General features: G+C 41.6%; 1 protein-coding gene across 2 annotated transcripts in view; it reads right to left on the bottom strand.

The window, feature by feature from the left end:
- The window catches only part of rrbp1b (ribosome binding protein 1b), a 52,051-nt gene that overhangs the window by 24,714 nt on the left and 11,718 nt on the right, over positions 1-15,619 (bottom strand). For both annotated transcript variants that reach the window (XM_083764691.1, XM_083764692.1), the window contains exons 7-17: positions 14,542-14,664; positions 12,894-13,046; positions 10,184-10,302; positions 8,915-9,068; positions 6,065-6,182; positions 5,110-5,321; positions 4,617-4,654; positions 4,288-4,374; positions 3,828-3,888; positions 3,470-3,507; positions 549-822 (exon numbers count right to left, since the gene is read on the bottom strand). In XM_083764691.1, coding sequence (XP_083620817.1) covers positions 549-822; positions 3,470-3,507; positions 3,828-3,888; positions 4,288-4,374; positions 4,617-4,654; positions 5,110-5,321; positions 6,065-6,182; positions 8,915-9,068; positions 10,184-10,302; positions 12,894-13,046; positions 14,542-14,664 — 1,377 coding nt within the window. The remainder of the gene's footprint in view (positions 1-548; positions 823-3,469; positions 3,508-3,827; positions 3,889-4,287; positions 4,375-4,616; positions 4,655-5,109; positions 5,322-6,064; positions 6,183-8,914; positions 9,069-10,183; positions 10,303-12,893; positions 13,047-14,541; positions 14,665-15,619) is intronic.

Genomic DNA, 15,619 nt, shown 5'->3' with positions numbered 1-15,619 from the left:
AACTAGCAGCTGTCATGATGTCTAAATAACATGCTTAACATGTGCAGAGACATTCTTGTTGCGTGCACAACAGAACACCACAGAAGCAGTACGTACTGGAGTCATACTGCTGTGTTGATTTTATTCCGAGAATAACGTTCAGGTGAACAGTTAAACCTGTTGCTATGTAAAGTTAAGTCACCATTTCATACTACTTTCGTACTTGACACGTGGTTAATCTAGTGAGGCGTGTTGACCGCCAGTAAACCTGTTATGCAAGCCGGATTTGGGTAAGCTTTAGGTGCGTCTTCAATTGACTCTAGGGCGTTCGCCGTACCTGCGCATGCACGTCAAGTTTTTTAAGTGACTATGTGTGTGGGTGTGTGGGTGTGTGGGTTTGACATCTTGTGTGAAATGACCAAACCTGCCTACCGATGCTTTGAGCAGATTAATCCAGGTTACTAGTAGTCACCTTACAATCAGGGCGGACTCTAGTTTCAGTGAATGCACTGAACGCATGGAAATCAAAACATGGAATGCTGAGCATTCCGGTTGGTCTTGGAACTTACTGCTGGGGCGTCCCCTGTGGCGTCCAGCTGTCCTGCGGCTTCTCCTGTGGCGTCCAGCTCTTCTGGGGCCTCTCCTGCGGTGTCCAGCTCTTCTGGGGCCTCTCCTGTGCAGGCGTCCAGCTCTTCTGGGGCCTCTCCTGTGGCGTCCAGCTCTTCTGGGGCGTCTCCTGTGGCGTCCAGCTGTGCTGGGGCTTCCGCTGCGGCGTCCAGCTGTGTTTTCAGAGCCTCCAGCTGCTCGGTGAGCGAGGAGATGAGCAGCTCCTTCTCGTGCAGACTGGACCAACCAAAAAAAAACACAGAACAACGTTCTGTCAGGGTTTCGCACGTCGATATTGATCTGCTAAACTGTGAAACAAGCTTCTAAACAACAGTAAGCTAAGAGAGACATATTACACACGTATATAAAAATAAAAATAAACGATATACCGTCTGAGACCAGAACGAGGAATGCACAATAAACCAGTGGTTCTAAACCTGTGGGTCGGGGTTCCCAAAGATGACAGTAAATGTAAGGACTTTTAATACCCTTTTAATACCGTAAACATGTTTTTATTAATTAAATAAAAAAACACCATCACTGCATGAAAAGTAATCAACGAGAGGCAAACATTTTGAAAACAGCAGACCTACAAGCTCACTACGCCGCGTCATGCAATGCGTATTGTGCTTGTAGATCGGAAACAGAGTCAACCTAAATGTAATGCCTCAACTTTTATCAAGGTGTGGGAGAAAAACAGCAGCTCTACAAGCTCACAACGCGTCTTTGAGACGTCGTGAGCTTGTAGATCTGCTATTTTCGGTGAAGAGGTTCGGTGTGCAGGGGAAAAAAATAACAGAATAGGTACCGAGCCAAAGCTCAAGTTCACAATGTATTGAGGGTTTAAGTTGTTAAATGTCTGAAAACACATATATGTGCTTCATCTTTCTCTCAGCTAAGGGGTCCTTGGCCTGAAAAACCCTGCTTTAGATCCAATACTAAAATACTACAATTATGTAATATAAATGGCTTTACACTGACCCTAAAGCTGTGTGTCAAGTATTGAAGGAAAGACAATCACGTGGTAGAAAAAGTAGAACAACAAAATCCATAGTCAACTACTCTACAAACATTATAAATCTATTAATATGCTATCTCCCTAAAGCAAAAAAGAAATCACACCCGTGTGAAGTGAAGGGCGCTCTTATCATCGTACATCATCAATATTCTGTTATATGTAATAGTCCGGTATTCTAAATGTACTCGGGTAACAATACAAAAGTATTTGGTATCATAATGTAGAAAGTACTCATTAGAATTTTCCGTTTCACAAGTTTTAAAATGTATAAAAATGTATTGAAAATATCCGATCTACAAGCTCGAGCTTGTAGATCAAATGGCCGAAATGTATATACGATGGAAGTGGTTAATGTATGTTTCGTAATAATCAAAATCTACAAAGTAACCAACTAAACTTTTTAAATAATTGTAGTGGAGTAAAGTATAATATTTGCCTATGAGATGCAGTGGAGTAGAAGTAAAAGTAGGCTACTGCAAATTGGAAATACTCCAGTCCTCAAAATTGTACTTAAGTACAGTAAATGTAAATGTAAATGTACTAGTAAATGCATACAACATTGATGCATGCTAGATGTAAGCAAGATGTAAGTGTCATGGCCGCCCCAATGCATTTCCAATGGAAGTCCCATGGTTTGATACAACATTTTGGACTACAAGCTGTTGTACGGCTTTCGGCTGTGTTTCGACTGCCCCCCCCCCCCCTCATACAACACAAATGTTGTGTCAAACCATGTGACTCCCATTGGAAATGCATTGGGGCAAGATGTACTGTATCACACCCTTTGTATTACAACAAGCATACATCAGTCTGTTGTAAAGGTGTGAGTGAGGCCTAGCTCTGGTCCATAGCCTTCTACTGCTTCTACGATTCTGCCCTGCGCAGTAAGGCTATGGGACTTTCAGTTTTAAATCTCAAATCGAAATCAGACCAGCCTCTCCTCTTTGGCGTAAATAAAAAGAACGTTTTTGCTACTCACCAAAACAAAGGCGAGTTGTGTCATTAGAAAGCCTACTTTCCTTAGTGGACGCACTCTGAGCCCCCCCACCACACGTATAAACGGTACTTTTTGGCCAGAAAGGGATTTTTTTTCACCTCTATGAGGCAGTTCTCTAGGCAATATCAGTAGAAGGCGCAGCGGAGAAACTAAAATAAAAAATTTTCCGGTGGAAACAAAATCCCCTTTTGGCCAAAAAGTACAGTTTATACGTGTGGTGGGGGGGCTCAGAGTGCGTCCACTAAGAAAAGTAGGCTTTCTAATGACACAACCCGCCTTTGTTTTGGTGAGTAGCAAAAACGTTTGTATATATGCCAAAGAGTAGAGGCTGGTCTGCATTCATACGAGCGGCGGAAGTTGAGAGTAACATGGCTCTAAATGAAACGCATTAGAGCTATGGACCAGAGCTAAGTGAGGCCTATGTCTGTCCATAAATGTCTCATTACCCAGTAGAGTATATGCCCGTGGTTAGCATTCTGACTACCACACAGTCTCCAGCATTTTGTGTCTTCTCCCGCAAAATGTGTGTTCTGGTTTGGAGTGATAAAAAACCTAAATTAGACATTTCCAATCTCCCCCTCTCTCTCTCCCATGAGTGTGAGTTGGCACCACTGTGAATCAAAACCTCATTGAAATGAAATCTGAAATCTCATGAAAATCACAAAATGACCGTTGTTTCTCATTTTCTGTCGAATGAGGTTTCTTTCTCGTGATTATATATTAAAAAAAAAAAACGAATGGATAGAATAACCATTAAGATAATGATCGATAGTTGCAGCCCACAAATCAAGCAACATCAAATAATCCATAACCACAATGCAAATTTACACAAAGGCAATTTACTATTACTGTTACAATGAGTCCCCTACCTGCTCTGGAGAAGTTCCACTTCAGCCATGTTCGGAGTCTGCAAAAAAAAGCATAATCATAAAACAGGTTGGTCAAATATGATTGGTTGATTGGGTACAATATCTCAATGTGATTTTTATTTATTTATATTAAAGTGCATGAGAGACAGACAAACACTATATAGCAATTATTACTATTATAATAATAGAGCTGTAACCTTTTAACCCATTCTGAACGGGAACCCATTTTGGTGTTAGCATCATGTTATGCTTTAGCTATTGAAAAATCAAAGAACGACTGACATTTTTAGAATCTGATCTCAGGTCAGAATGGGTTAACCAAGAAACAGCACTTAAACTGAACTGAGGTCAGACTTACAGTGATGTCTGTCTGTTGTTCCTCGACTGGAGCCGACGCCTCTTCTATCTCCTCAACAACACTGTGGAAACATTTCACACATTTTTACATTTCTATAAACCGCAGATTGGCAATCCTACCGATAGCCCGTCCACGAGCTCATGGCGAGGAAGTGTCGGCGATGGGAGGTTTGACATCTCCTTTTAAGAATCGAACCATGAGCAAGGCACTGAACCACAGACCTCTCCTCGCCGTGGGTGTGAATGCGTGAATTGTGTGTATTGATTTATTGAAGATTCTGACTTTCATAAACTTTGTTTTGATTGCATTGTTCCACTTTTTGCTTTGGCAATGTAAACGTATGTTTTCTCAGGCCAATATATATATTTCTTTATGATCAGTACTTTATTTAGATTTCTTTTTACAAACACAGAAAACATAAAATACAAATACATACAATTAATGGAATGTGAAAACCAACCTGGTGGACTTGGTCAGCTCCAGCTCACATCTGAGCTGTTTCAGTTCCTCTTCCATTACATTCATCTGATCCTCATTGGCCTTCAGACTGGACACACACACACACACACACACACACACACACACACACACACACACACACACACACACACACACACACACACACACACACACACACACACACACACACACACACACACACACACACACACACACACACAGTGAATATTACTGAAACTCATTATGCTTCATGTTCTGCAATAGTCTGCCCGTGATTTGATTGTTCGGGGGAATTTAAAACAGGTGAGACATCAAAGAAAACAATCCTACCAGTTTTTCAGTTCCTCCATCTCAGACGACTGGTCAACCTGTTGACAACAACAGTCAATTTCAGTTGACTCATTTATTAAGGATTAATTCCTGCATGCTTTTTTGATGGAGTTCCTACAGACGTTTGTGCTGTAGTTATAACGATATGGTTGTAGTATATTCTATTGTAGTATTTCCTTTCTTTAAATTTCAAGGTTTTAAAAATATATATATTATAGGGTACAGGGCAAGGTATACAGTACACATGCGTCTTTTTACTGTTACATATGTACATGTACAAACCGACGAATATCATACAAACATGAACAAAACAACAAGATAATCAAATGGTTTAAATACACGAGGATGTTAAAAACGACACAACACAGACCTTTGCCCTCCCACTTGGAGCTTTGGATCCCTCCCACTTCACCATATATAGGCATATAGAATGTTTCTTGAAAAGAGTTGACTCTACAAATCGTTTGTAGTATAATACTACTGCAGTTTGTACCTGGGATTCCGACACGACCTCCGACGTGACCTCCGGCACGACCTCTGCCGCGACGTCCGGCGCGACCTCTGCCGCGACCTCCGACGCGACCTCTGGTGCGACCTCCGACGCGACCTCCTGTGTGAGAGTCTCCATCTGGTCCTTGAGGGCTTGCAGTTCAGTGCAGCTTTCGTTCAGCTGGGCGTCGGTGGACACCAGCTTCTCCGTCAGCTCTGAGGTTGGAAAAATGACAAGAAATGTCATGGTCTAAAAAAAACACACGTGTCCTCATCTGTAGCCATGTTTGAATAGTGTGCATGTACTGTAGGCCAAAGCAATATATGGATCATATTATATCCACCGTGGTGGAAAGTAACCAACTCCATTTCTTAACCCATTTAGGCCTGGAAAAAAAAGTCTCCCTAAATCCTGACAGTTTTCTGAAATACCTATGTTTCTAGGCCTATTGTATATCACTCGATATTTCATGTCAAGGACCCCAAAAATTGATCTGTAATTGACCCCCCATCTGAAAATATGATGTTCCAGGGACCTCCCCAGAAGCAAAGATTTGAGTTAAAAACGTTCGTTCTGAAAAAAATATATTCCAAATTTGAGGCACATTTTCACGATTTTTCAAAAATAGCAGACCTACAAGCTCGTAGCACGCCACTCGGTGGCGCGCTATGAGCTTGTAGGTCTGCTATTTTTCAATAGCTAAAGCATAACATAATGCTTAAAACACCAAAATGGGTTAAGTACTGCACTTTACTGGAGTACTTCCAATTTTCAATTATTCTACTCCACTACATCTCAACGGCAAATATTGTACCTTTACTTACTAGTTACTGTTTAACCCATTCTGAACGGGCACCCATTTTGGTGTTAGCATCATGTTATGCTTTAGCTATTGAAAAATAGCAGATCTACAACGGAATTACAGACATCATCACACAGAGAACCAAAGCATACTGACCGCTGATGAGGGCAGCGTCCTGCTGGCTTTTAGCCAATTGTTCCTGGGACTGCAAGAGCTGCTGGGTCAATTCCTCCAACCTCTGCTTCAGAGAGAGCTCACTGTCCGCCTGGCTGGCCTACACACGGACAGACAGATGGGACAGTCAGACACAACAAACAGGATAACCGCCTTAACCTATTCTGACCCGAGATCAGATTCTAAAAATGTCTTCTACACGCCGACAGTTTTCTGAAAAAGCTATGTTTCTATGTCAGTCGTTCTTCGATTTAAGCAGACCTACAAGCTCGTAGCGCGCCACTCGGTGGCGCGCTATGAGCTTGTAGACCTGCTATTTTCCCAATAGCTAAATCATAACATAATGCTATAACACCAAAAGGGGTATTCCCGCCCAGAATGGGTTAAAATTAATGTTCAGGTCAGGTGGGTTGTAAAATTATAATACGATCAGGAGAGAGAACCCATTTACCAGCTTCAATTTCATAATGTTTTTTTTTTCTTCTCATTTTTGATTGATTTTATTTGATTCGTCATGCAAGAAAAAAAACGAGTTACGTCATGTTCATTTAGGAAGGATAAATAAATACACAATACAGTCTTACCGACTTATTTTCATTGTGGTCCTCGGTCTGGGACAAAACAAACAGGCAAACATCACATCAATAACTAAAAACAATCAGGAGCTACACTATACCTACATCAGCGGTGCCCAAAAGGTAGATCGCGATCTACCAGTAGATCACACAGGCTGTGCAGGTAGACCACATGACATGTCCGATCTACCAGTAGATCACACAGGCTGTGCAGGTAGACCACATGACATGTGATCTACCAGTAGATCACACAGGTAGACCACATGACATGTGATCTACCAGTAGATCACACAGGCTGTGCAGGTAGACCACATGACATGTGATCTACCAGTAGATCACACAGGCTGTGCAGGTAGACCACATGACATGTAGATCTACCAGTAGATCACACAGGCTGTGCAGGTAGACCACATGACATGTGATCTACCAGTAGATCACACAGGCTGTGCAGGTAAACCACATGACATGTGATCTACCAGTAGATCACACAGGCTGTGCAGGTAGACCACATGACATGTGATCTACCAGTAGATCACACAGGTAGACCACATGACATGCCCGATCTACCAGTAGATCACACAGGCTGTGCAGGTAGACCACATGACATGTCCGATCTACCAGTAGATCACACAGGCTGTGCAGGTAGACCACATGACATGTAGATCTACCAGTAGATCACACAGGCTGTGCAGGTAGACCACATGACATGTGATCTACCAGTAGATCACACAGGCTGTGCAGGTAGACCACATGACATGTGATCTACCAGTAGATCACACAGGCTGTGCAGGTAGACCACATGACATGTGATCTACCAGTAGATCACACAGGCTGTGCAGGTAGACCACATGACATCTACCAGTAGATCACACAGCCTGTGCAGGTAGACCACATGACATGTAGATCTACCAGTAGATCACACAGGCTGTGCAGGTAGACCACATGACATGTAGATCTACCAGTAGATCACACAGGCTGTGCAGGTAGACCACATGACATGTAGATCTACCAGTAGATCACACAGGCTGTGCAGGTAGACCACATAAAATATATAATTTAAATAAAAACTAAAACTATTTTTGTCATCGCACACTTGAATTAACCCTTTTTGACCTAAGATCAGATTCTAAAAATGTCTTCCTGACAGTTTTCTGAAAAAGCCATGTTTCTATGTCAGTCGTTCTTCGATTTCTCAAAAATAGCAGACCTACAAGCTCGTAGCGCGCCACTCGGTGGCGCGCTATGAGCTTGTAGATCTGCTATTTTTCAATAGCTAAAGCATAACATGATGCTAACACCAAAATGGGTTCCCGTTCAGAATGGGTTAAAGTGACTTCACTTGATTCATTTGATTAAAATGCAATAACCTTTTTCCATTTCCCTCTATTTCCCATTCCAAGTGCGTTTGCCTAATATCATGTTAGTAATATGTAACTATTTTCAGCAATGGGATAATGTATATTTTTTGGTGGGTAGATCTGGTTGAGCTGGTCATTTGGAAAGTAGCTCTCAAGTCTACAAAGTGTGGGCACCCCTGACCTACTGTACATCATCATAAAATACACCTGACTTTCAGTTTCATCACTTCCAAATTTGTCTCGTTTATCCTGTATTCTACATGTATGTACAGTATGTATTCTCTCTTCCGATTGGATGAAACGGTTATCCTGCCCTGAAAAAAAGAGTTCCTGGACTAATACTATAGCAATTTAATTTAATTAAGCTTCATGAAAGTGGTTAACCCATTTTGGGGCATGAGGAACCCCTTTTGGTGTTTTAACTAAGCATTATATAATACTTTAGAGCTATTGAAAAATAGCAGATCTACAAGCTCATAGCGCGGGGCTGCTATTTTTGAGAAATCGTGAAAAATCGCGAAAAAACTTTTTTTATTTCGATGTCAGGTCTAAACTGATACTTTAAAAAAAAAGCAAGAGGAAACAACGTGTGCATTTTCATTCAGAAATCATGGATAATTTGGTGGGTATAGAGCGTCGCAGTCCCTCCCCCTTTAGGACAACGAGTGGCCCAGGAAATGAATCGCAATGCATTTTGACCTATAGGTATTTCTTAAATTATTAATTTAAAGACCTTTTAAGCGTCGTACGAAGCCAACTCTTTTCGTGACAAATCATGACAACACACACAATATTTTGGACCAAACAAAGAATTAGAAAGTAGGAAGAAAACGGCAGGTTACAACACATTTTTTGTTGTTTTTCTTCTCTATACTGGGGCGGTGGTGTTCTGTTCTCACCTGGACCTGTGCCAACTGCTGCTCCGACGTGGCCATCTTGGCTTCCAGAGACTTGCGGTAGTCGTCGTCGGCCTGGCGGCCCTCCGTCCTCTCCCCCAGCTCCCTGCTCAGACGCACGCAGTCCTGACGCAGCTTCGCCAGCTCTGCATTCTGCCTGGAAACCACCACCACAGGATGCACGGTTATAACCCACCGAAACCCCCATTGTGGTTTACCTCCAGTCCTACAGGGCTATATACTACGTGTCTTCTTCTGTTTTACGCTCTGCATTCAATACTTTCCGCGGTATTGTTTTCCCCCTGAATACGGATGCTGCGGTTTAACCCATTTAGGCCTGACGTCGAAATTAGAATAATATGTATTCAAAGATTTGTGCGGCATTTTTACGATTTAAAAAAAATAGCAGACCTACAAGCTCGTAGCGCGCCACTCGGTGACGCGCTATGAGCTTGTAGATCTGCTATTTTTCAATAGCTAAAGTATAACATAATGCTTAGTTAAAACACCAGAATGGGTTTAAGTGGTTGTAAACCTAATGAATTATAAAACATAATTGATAAACGAAAAGAAAAGAAGCGGCTTGGACTCCTCATGCATAGAAGGAAGCATGAGGTCAGTCCGTTGCTCTCCCCAGGTTGGCAGAGGAAGTGTAGCGCCCAGGATTACATTACATAATTGACACTGGGTGAAAAAAAAAAGGGTTGCAGAATCGTGGGATAAATATTTTAAAAATCACACCCGTGTGAAGTGAGGGGCGCTACTATATTAAAGTCTAACTCGTGTTGCTGTGACTAGGTGATGTTAATTAATGGTGATGTAAAACAAACAGTGACAAAACAAAACATTACATTATTTTTTATTGTTAATGGCATTTAATGTTTATGTTAGGGACAAGATTGTACCTTTCACCGTCATTGTCAATGGCGTTTTTTAAAACAAACATTGAACTAAAAAACTAATATTAACCCATTCTGTTTTGGAACCCCTTTCGGTGTCTTAAACATCGTTATAATTTTAGCTATTGAAAAATAGCAGATCTACAAGCTCGTAGCGCGCCACCGAGTGGCGCGCTACGAGCTTGTAGGTCTGCTATTTTTGAAAATCAGATCTGATCTCAGGTCAGAATGGGTTAAACCTGTATAGCGCCCCTCAAAAACAAAAAAGGACAGACAGACAGACGGACGGACGGACAGACAGACAGACAGACAGACAGACAGACAGACAGACAGACAGACAGACAGACAGACAGACAGACAGACAGACGGGTACCTGCTCTCAGCCTGGCTGGTGGCCTGGTTCAGAGCGTCTCTCAGTATGGAGTTCTCCTGCTGCAGGCGGGCCAGCTGCGCGTTGGGTCCGTTCTCCAGCTGTTCCTGGAGACTGACGACCTGGGGGGTTTGCAACACAACCAGCGTTAGCCGCTAAACTTAAGCACTAAAAGCCTTTTTGATCGATTGAATAATTGTATTATTCGGGGGGAAATGCAAACTGTGCAAAGTATACAGTGGGATATTTGGGCTAAAGGGATAACACTCGTGTTGTCTTCAATTCATCAAGTCAACACATGGCATCAACAGATATTAACTATTAGCAAAGTTCAAAAATGTTACATTTAAAACGGTAACCATCTTTCGATGAGAATTAAAATGTCCTTGCGGTCTCCTGATTGATGTTTGTTCAGGCCAATTTTGAAAGAAGCCAATGTTACATATCCTTTTAGTTTAACCCATTTTGGACTGAGGTCGATTGAAAAAAAGTCTTCTAAATCCTAAAATTTTTCTGAAAAACCCATGTTTCTATGTCAGTGGTGCTCAACATTTTTCATGTCAAGGAACCCCAGAATTGTCTCTACTGGGCCACGGACCCCCATCTCAAAATATGTAGTTCCAGAAGAAAAATGTTCGCTCTGAAATATATATTCAATCATTTTAACGACTTTAAAAAAATAGCAGACCTACGAGCTTGTGGATCTGCTATTTTTCAATAGCTAAATTATAACACAATGTTTAAAACACCAAAAGGGGTTCCCGCCCCAAAAATGGGGTTAAAGGACCACTTCATCACTTTTCAACCCATCTTCAAATAATTGGTCCTCACTGATGTTCATGATAAAATATCACATTTATTTTCCTACTCGGTCTGTGCCAGTTCAGTCTTCCAATGACATCATCGTTAGGAAGATTTTTCTTTTTTTTTTTAAATATGATTGTATCATTATTATTTTAATATTTAGATTTGTATTATTGTGAGAATGATGGCTTCCATTGAAAAGTGGTCCTTTAAATTTGAATGTCCTGACAGGGCAGCTGTCAGGGCAGTATAGCAGTGTTCCCATGTCTAAATTTGGGGGTACCAGTTTATGGGTGCTCTCTCTAGAGTTGTAGCTGTGGGTGTCACTCACTCTATACAGTTCACCCCCCCCATCCTGTTTTTCCCTCTACATCAAATACATATTTTCTGTGAAAATAGCCAAACCGACAAGCTCACAACACATGGAGTTGAGAGACACGGTATGAGCTTATGGAGCTGCTATTTTCGCGGATTGTTTAACAATTTTATTGATGATAATAGAACATTAATGACGAAAAGGTATTTGTTCAGTAACAGGGCTCTTAAAATTAATGTTCAGGTCGGGTGGGTTGTAAATTATATATACGATCAGGAGAGAGAGAACCCATTTACCAGCTTCAATTTTATAGTGTTTTCTTTTTCCTTCTCATTTTTGATCGATTTTATTTGATTTCATTAGACGTCATGCAAGAAAAAAAACAAGTTACGTCATGTTCATTTAGGAAGCGTCAAGGAATAAATACACAATACGGTCTTACCGACTTATTTTCATTGTGGTCCTCGGTCTGGGACAAACAAACATTGCAACAAAATATACACATAATATTACATCAGCTTATGGAGCTGCTATGATTGTTTTGCCTATTTCCGGCGAGGCCAATGTGAAACATGCATTGCCAAGTGGTCCCCCCAAATGATTGGCAAAACATTAACAATGTTATTGATGATAATATAACATTAACAGCTTGACGGCCGCTTAATTGTTTAATCCAGTGTTCCACCGCGCGTAAAACGCTATACTTGTTCGCCGTTTTAAAATAGTTAAAAAGAAACAGCGGATTTATCCGGGGACCCCGATGACGAGGCCGTCGCGTTACGATGACGAAACCGGAAATCAAGTCGTCATCTGGGCTGCTAGGGCTTCTGGGAAATTGAGTTCAATGTAAGTGGACGGGGGGGGGGGGGGGGTTTGTTTGGACTACAATGCCTCATGGAGGCGGATCCTGTAGCGCATTGTAATGGCCGCTGGTACTGATGACCATAACATGCCGGCGGGTTTTCGTCGTTGAAAGCTGCAAATACTTCAGCGTATGCTCTCTAAAAAGGTAATAAAACAATCTCGGCGGCGTGGAATATTTGATTAAATAGCGGGTATGAAGCGTTTTATGGAGTCAAACTGTTTTAATGACGAAAAAGGGGCGGGTTATGAATAAAAAAATATCTAACCCATTGTCTGCCTTTTTAATTTATGTACTGTATGGATGCATTTCCTGAATGGGAGTCTATCAAAATTCGAAAGCCACTTGTCATTATGGTTCATTGTCCTTGTCATGTCTTTGTATATTCAACCTTTTTATTTATAATAGTGTTGTGCCTGAGCTGTTTTTCTTTTCTTTGTTATTATGTTCTTGTTGTGTAATGTCTGTTTGTCTTTAACCCATTCTGAACAGGAACCCATTTTGGTGTTAGCATCGTGTCATGCTTTAGCTATTGAAAAATAGCAGATCTACAAGCTCATACGAGCTTGTAGGTCTGCTATTTTTGAAAAATCGAAGAACGACTGACATTTTTAAGAATCTGATCTCAGGTCAGAATGGGTTCATCAGACCAGTATGTGTGTGTCCAGTGGAAAACTCGTATGAATCTGATCTCAGTTCAGAATGGAGTTAAAGCAACGGTCCTCTCTCACCTTCATGTTGAGGGTCTGGGTCTGCGTCAGGTGGTCCTGGTAGGACGCCTGCATGCGGTCCTGCATGGCGTTGCTCTCCAGGGAATGCGTGCTCAGCTCGCTGCTCAGACGGGACTCCAGCGAGGCCAGCTTGGACTTCTCCACTCCGAGCTCCTGTTGAAAAGGGAGAACGAACAGTCAGTGTGGGTCGTCTGGACAAAATGATGTTAACCCATTCTGACCTGAGATCAGATTCATACGAGGTTTCCACTGGACACACACTGGTCTGATTATTACCCATTCTGACCTGAGATCAGATTCTAAAAATGTCACAGTCGTTCTTTGATTTTTCAAAAATAGCAGACCTACAAGCTTGTATGAGCGCTATGAGCTTGTAGATCTGCTATTTTTCAATAGCTAAAGCACGACATGATGCCAACACCAAAATGGGTTCTCTCACAAAATGGGTTAATTGATATCTCAAAGACAGATTCAGAACTCTCGTCACAATGTGTAGAGTTATAGGAATGTAAAAACAGAGACCCGGAAAGTGGAGCGCTTAAAGGAGACTGAACGGCCAAGAGGTCACCGGAACCAAAAAAATCTATATTCCTAAAAACCTGAAAATGTTGCTAATATTTGTTTAATTTAAGTGTTGACATTATGTAGTACGGCAAATTACTAATAGATAAAATGCATTAGTTCGATTAAATTGTGGGCGTGACAACAGGACCAGGCTTGTTGTGAGCCCCTCACGTCACACAGGTGTGATTTTTTTTATATTACTCATACAGCTTTTCTCCGTACATCACGCGAATCGGCACACGCTGTCACTATAGTCATGTGATCAACACGGATTTGTCCGGTTTTCCATGTTCCATCCCGATTGGCTAAGGTTGCCTTAGTTCCAAAGTACAGTATGCAGCATTGGTCCGTTTTGAACAAAATGCCTCGCGTCATGAACACAGTGTGCGGTTTCCGTGAAATGATGCACGTATACATTCCCACTAGTCCAGGAAGAAAGGCCACTTAAAAACCCATTTTGGGCATTATGTTATGCTTTAGCTATTGAAAAGTAGCAGATCTACAAGCTTGCTGGCTCACTACGAGCTTGTAGGTCTGCTATTTTTGAAAAATCGAAGAACCACTGATATAGAAACATAGCTTTTTCAGAAAACTGTCAGGATGTAGAAGACATTTTTTTAATCTGATCTCAGGTCAAAATGGGTTAATTATTTTCAAATCAGCCTCATGGCGGCGCTATAACGGGCCGATTCGTGTTTTTACCTAGAACTATACACCGATCTCGGTGTAAAGCTTTGTATGCGCACTCCCTAGAGGCCAAGGAAAAAACTTGATGGTGGCTCCGGTTCCTGATCCCAACCCCAGTGGCAGACAGTACGGTTGTGGGGAAATTTAACCCATTTTGGGGCCGGTAACCCCTTTTGGTGTTAGCATCATGCTATGCTTTAGCTATTGAAAAATAGCAGATCTACAAGCTCTTGTAGGTCTGCTATTTTTGAAAAATCGAAAGAACCACTGACACAGAAACATAGCTTTTTCAGAAAACCATCAGGACGTAGAAGACATTTTTTAGAATCTGATCTCAGGTCAGAATGGGTTCATGTGTGACCTCCTTGCTTTACAGTGCCGCCTCACGGACGCCTACCTTGGTGAGTTCTCGGAGCTTGTTCTTTGCAGCGGTGGAGTCTTCCTGTTCAGTGGCCAGCTGTTTCTCCCTCTCCTCCAGCGTTTTCTTCAGAGCCGTGAGAGGGTCACCCTTCTGACAGGCCTGATGATAACACACACACACACAACATACACACACACACACGGTTTTATCAGTCAAAGAACAGCATTCTGAACGTGAACGATAGATCGACAAATTGTAAATAGAATCATAGTTTTAATTGTATAACTGTATAACGTTTTCTTGTGCCACATACTGGAAAAAATATAAAAAACATCATCAGCAAAAGAAAACCCAACAAGAGATCTACAAGTTTACAAGCATGTGAGCTTGTAGATCTGTTTTAAAATAGCCACTGTATTAGGTTTAAAAGATGTGGTGAAATGGAAAAAAATAATGTTTCTAGAGCATATCTGTGGTCATCATATGGTCATACCTAACAATAGATGCCCAAACAATGGGAAAATTGCCATTTTTGTGTATGCCCAGCTTCCCGGGTTTGAGTAAACACAAACATTGGCTGGTGATTAGCGGATCACCCCATAACTTTGATTTGACATATTGAAGATAAAAGTGAGGGCTGAAAAGTGAGGATGGAAATGTTGAGTGGCCAGAATTAGATGTATGATGATATGAGCACCCCTCACTTCACACGGGTGTGATTTTTATATCAAAAGTTATATTAAATATAAATTAAATTATTTCATTCAACCGTTTGGTTCCCACAGCTGCACGTTCCTCCAAACAGCTGTTGATTACAGAACTACTCCGTTCTTTTTTTTTGAGGGGCGCTAGCTACTCCTATGCCCAGCTTTGTGCGTCTGTGTGTACCAAATAACCGATGATTTGATTGGCTGAGCACGGAATGTGATGCATGATGGTAAGTCAGTGCGCCCCTCACTTGAGTCTAGACAGTGCATTATTCATTTTAGACGTAATCAGCACGCAAAAATATGTATCTGAAAACAAATTCATTGTTATTAGGTTATTATAGGTTCTAAATAAGCCAGGCAGTATAAACACGCATGGCTGGCGTCTTTCTCTCCCTTGTAAACAA

Source organism: Protomyctophum parallelum (genome assembly GCF_964188405.1).
Source record: "Protomyctophum parallelum genome assembly, chromosome: 5".
Lineage (NCBI taxonomy): Eukaryota > Metazoa > Chordata > Actinopteri > Myctophiformes > Myctophidae > Protomyctophum > Protomyctophum parallelum.
The sequence above is the reverse complement of the archived record's forward strand: the minus strand, read 5'-3'. Positions and strand labels throughout refer to the sequence as shown.